At 66.4% G+C, this 4033-nt stretch overlaps 1 protein-coding gene across 1 annotated transcript; it reads right to left on the bottom strand.

Annotated features, from left to right (window-relative positions):
- Positions 1-1905: 1905 nt before the first annotated feature.
- Positions 1906-3934, bottom strand: MNEG_14751 (ATP-dependent Clp protease ATP-binding subunit ClpC; the record flags this gene model as incomplete). The annotated part of the gene is made up of 5 exons (XM_014036778.1): positions 1906-2280; positions 2543-2630; positions 3021-3109; positions 3403-3480; positions 3749-3934. The coding sequence occupies 5 exons, from the start codon at positions 3932-3934 to the stop codon at positions 1906-1908; spliced, it is 816 nt and encodes a 271-aa protein (XP_013892232.1).
- Positions 3935-4033: the final 99 nt, after the last annotated feature.

Here is a 4033-nt window from a genome sequence, read left to right as displayed (position 1 = left end):
GCTCATCGGATGGTGGCGCTGGCATCAAAAGCTTGTACCGGCTGTAAAACATAATGCACCTTCACGCACAGCCGGAATCAGGCCTGCTGGGTGCCACGGAGCGTTGTCATGCGCAACTGCGATAAAAGCAGACCCCGGCACGACCGTGCTCTGCTGACCGCATTCGTGCCCGTCCCACCCGACGCACCGTACGCTGTGCCGAGAACCTTGGCCAGAGCACTACTGATCACATCCACGGCATGCTTGTCTATTGCTGCAACGCTCAGGACACTGCGCGGCGAACAAAAATGTGTTGCGCGTGATGCCGATCTGCACTTCGCACACCAAGAGCATGCACCAATCGCCCCCTTCCATGGCCACAGCATACCTGAAAATTTGGTCTAGGGGGTGCGCCTGCAGAAACTCCTGCGCAGCCTCATCCGTCGGGGGCAGCGGGCTGCCTGCGACCGCGTCCGATGCTGCCACCAGCTGCTGCAGCAGGCCGTCCATGCTGGCTGCCGCTGCTGCTTCTGCACCTGTTGCGTTGCACATTCAGATCCACCACCAAAAATAACTGCGGACTGAGCGCGCTGTGGGTCCTGTAGTCAAGGGGCACAGCTAGTTGCCCAGAAGCTTCTGCCGATCGGGTGACATCATTTGCAGTGGCTCACAAGCACGCAAGCCAGCTGGGCTCCCCCGCCCTGTATTCCGCACTCCATACAGCTTCCCCCCTCTTGTCACCCCGAACATGGAGTCTTGTGATGCAGTTGCACACTAAGTTGGGCCCACAGCCCCATGTGTCCAGTAATTTGGCGTGCCAGACGCCGGCTCGTGCAAAAAATTGGACCCGAATCTTCGACACACAGAGGAAAACACGGGGTGAAAGACGCAGATTGTCACAAACGCAGCCTTTCTGTTGGTGATTTCATATTGAGGTTAGAAAATCTTTGTGCTTAGTAGCACAGCTCTGCGCGATGCGCGGGGTGCAACTTATATCGATAAGGGGAACGGGTAGTGTTGAGGCAGCCTGCTGAATCAGAACCCGCACACTGATCTCGCGGGCATCCACATGAGATCTGGAGATCTGTCTGTAACGGCAGAGATCAGTTTGGGTGGCAAAAACGGTGGGCCGAGGGTGGCGGAGCTCGTCCGCGCAACCCAGCACCCTACGACATATTGGCGGTGTGCAGGGCCCGCGCAAGCGCACGCGCAGACGGCCTAACGAGGTGAAACTGGCATGTGCACCCACGAACACGTGCGCCGCCCCCAAAGACGCAGAGCGGGGCTGATGGCGGGTGTCCAGGCGCACAGTGAGTTCGCAACAGTGCGGCCCGTCGCGCATGGGAAGAAGCGGCCCTTGGGCCGTTCCAACAAATTAGGCTAGAGGCGCCGTGCGGAAGCAACGACAGCGGCTCGACACACACAGTTGTGGGCACACGCAAAAACACACACAGCGGCTGGTGCCGCACGAGCGTGGCAGGGAGCCCGCGGAGTGCCGTGGGGGCCGCAGGCGTGGGCCCGCGTGCGGTAAGGTCCGGGCTGACTTGGGGCTTGGGGGTTGACCCGAAACGCGCACAACGGATTGCCCCGCGACCTTAAATTCGTGAGCCTCCCTTTTGATGCATCCAGCTGTTGACTGGGGAAGGACACGCAGCCACCCAGGCGTGCGCAATCAAGACTGACTGACTTTGCTAAACAGACGCAGAAACGGTGCGAGGCGACCAGACGGGATTCGCGCGGCAGCTAGCCGCCAGAGGTGCGACGACGCGCGAGCCGCGCGCTCCCTGCTGCTTTCTGTCTTCTCCCAAATCGATGGCTGCACCCTGACCGGCGGGCGCCGGGCGGCGCCGGCCCCAGGCGGGCGACCTGGCAGCGCGCCCGCGGCCCAGGGCAGTTGGGATGCACGCCCAGTCCGATCAGATCAGATCATTCATCCTCCTCAAACCCGCCAGACGCCAGCACCAACACCTCCTGCCCGTCCACCCCCGACCCCGCGCCGGCGCCGGCGCCGCCGCCGCCCTGCTCGTCGTCGTACCCGCCGCTGTACCCGCCCGGGAAGCCGCCGCGCAGCTGCGCGACCAGCACCTCCCCGTCGACCCCGCAGTCGTGGCCGCGGACCGTCACGGACGACAGCTCGTGCATGACATCCAGGGGGTCCGAGGTTTGGTACGAGGGGCGGCCCGCCCAGCAGCGGGGCTCGCCGGTCGCGGGGTCGAGGTCGATGTAGGCGAGGGAGCCCTTGGGCACGACGCCGTGGAGGACGGCCTCGGCCAGCACGTCGTCGACGCAGCTGGTGAGAAGCTGCCGGGGTTTGGGGGCGGATGGCGCGAGGCAACACGAGTGAGAATGACGGGAGTATCTGAATCTTCGAAGCAGCTCGGTTTGGTTTGAGACAGGGTCATGGTGGGGGTTGCAGCTCTCGAAGGCATCGCAGCAGACGGTCCCGCGTCATTTCCTTCCAGAGAATTGCAGCCGGGGCTGCGCGAGAGCGGCGAGCGCGCCCCGACATGGCTCCATTGCGGCGGGCGGCCGGCCGAGCGCGCGCGTGTGCGCGTGCTCTCACCCTCCTCAGCGGCCTGACGCCGTACTCCCCGCTGTTGCCCTCTTTCACGATGTGTTCCATGAGGGCGGGACCCACCTCCAGGCCATAGCTGGGGGGGAGGGGGGGGGATTATCGTGGGGTATGGTGGGGCGGGCAGGTGGGGTGGTTGAGAACGGGGCAATCGGCAGGCGGCGCGGTTGGGAGGGGGCGGTTGGGAGGTGCAGGGTTGGCAGGCGGGCAGCTGGCTGGCTGGCAGGTTGGCAAGGTGCCGTCAGGGAGCGAAGAATTGAGGCAGGCTTGGGGCTGAACTTTGCCTGGTGAACCGGGCGGCACCAAATGCAAGCCTTGTCGCATCCGTTGTATACACACAGCAGCCGCAGGAAGCAGGAGCAGGCCGCACGCGGGGAGCGGCAGGGGCGAGGGTCCAGTGGCAAAAAGCGCGGAGCACGGGGCCCAGCAACGGGGCCAGGTGGGGGGTGGTGGTGGGTGGCCGGCTCACCCCTTGGCGGCGACGCGGTCCACTGTCTCCTGCAGCATGAGGCCGGCGATAACGCGCACCTCCTTGCGCCCCAGGCGGTTGAACACGACCTGGGGGGGACGGCGCGCGCAGGACGAGGTGGTGTAGGGGTGTGCGGGCGGGCCGGGGCCAGTCGGCCAGCGGGTGCGGGGCGGACTTGGGAGGTGGGGCGGCGGGCGAGCCGCGTGCTCGTCAGCGGGCAGGTAAGAAACGAGGCACGCGAAGACTCCCGATCCTGGGGGGCACCGCGCGGCGCCGACGCCTGGATGATCTGAGCCCCCTATGCCCAGCCGCCCACGGCCCCCTCGCAGCAAGCGCCGCCCCCGCCGCGGGCGGTTGGGGCGGCTGGGGTGATGAGCCGCACCGTCTCGTCGAAGCGGTTGACCAGCTCGGGGCGGAAGTAGTTGCGGACCTCCTCGTTCACCAGGCGGCCCAGGCGGGCCTGACAGGGGGGCGTGGCGCGCACAGCGCAGGGCGCAGGCAGGTGCAGGCGGAGGGGGAGGGGGCAGCCAGTCAGCGTGGCATGGCAGGGCAGAAGGATCAGACTGACAAGGTCAGCGCGGATGGCCGCGCACTCTCAATGCACTCAGCGACTGCCAAGCGGCCCCCGGGCGCGGCCGAGGCGACGGCCGCGCCTGCGGCTGCACCCCTCGAGCCCGCCCTCAGCTGATTTTGGGACCCGCCGCGCGCAGCCCCGCCGCTCCACCCACCCTGTCCGCGGCGACCACGCGCTCGTCCTCCTCCTCCTCCTCCCCATCCGGCCCCGCGGCCTTCCGGCCGAACGCGGACAGGCCGGCGCCGCCCGCCGCTGACGAGGCGATGACGCGGGAGCCGACGTTGGACGTGAGGATGACCATGGCGTTCTTGAAGGACACCACACGGCCCTGGGGGTTCATGTGAGGGGGTTTGGATTGTCTGATGACGAGGGAGTTTGAACGGGTTACCGCTTGCGGGGCGAGGGGGGGGGGGGGTGTTTGAAAGGCTGCTACGTGTAG

This window comes from Monoraphidium neglectum (genome assembly GCF_000611645.1).
Source record: "Monoraphidium neglectum strain SAG 48.87 unplaced genomic scaffold scaffold04736, whole genome shotgun sequence".
Taxonomy (NCBI): domain Eukaryota; kingdom Viridiplantae; phylum Chlorophyta; class Chlorophyceae; order Sphaeropleales; family Selenastraceae; genus Monoraphidium; species Monoraphidium neglectum.
The sequence above is the reverse complement of the archived record's forward strand: the minus strand, read 5'-3'. Positions and strand labels throughout refer to the sequence as shown.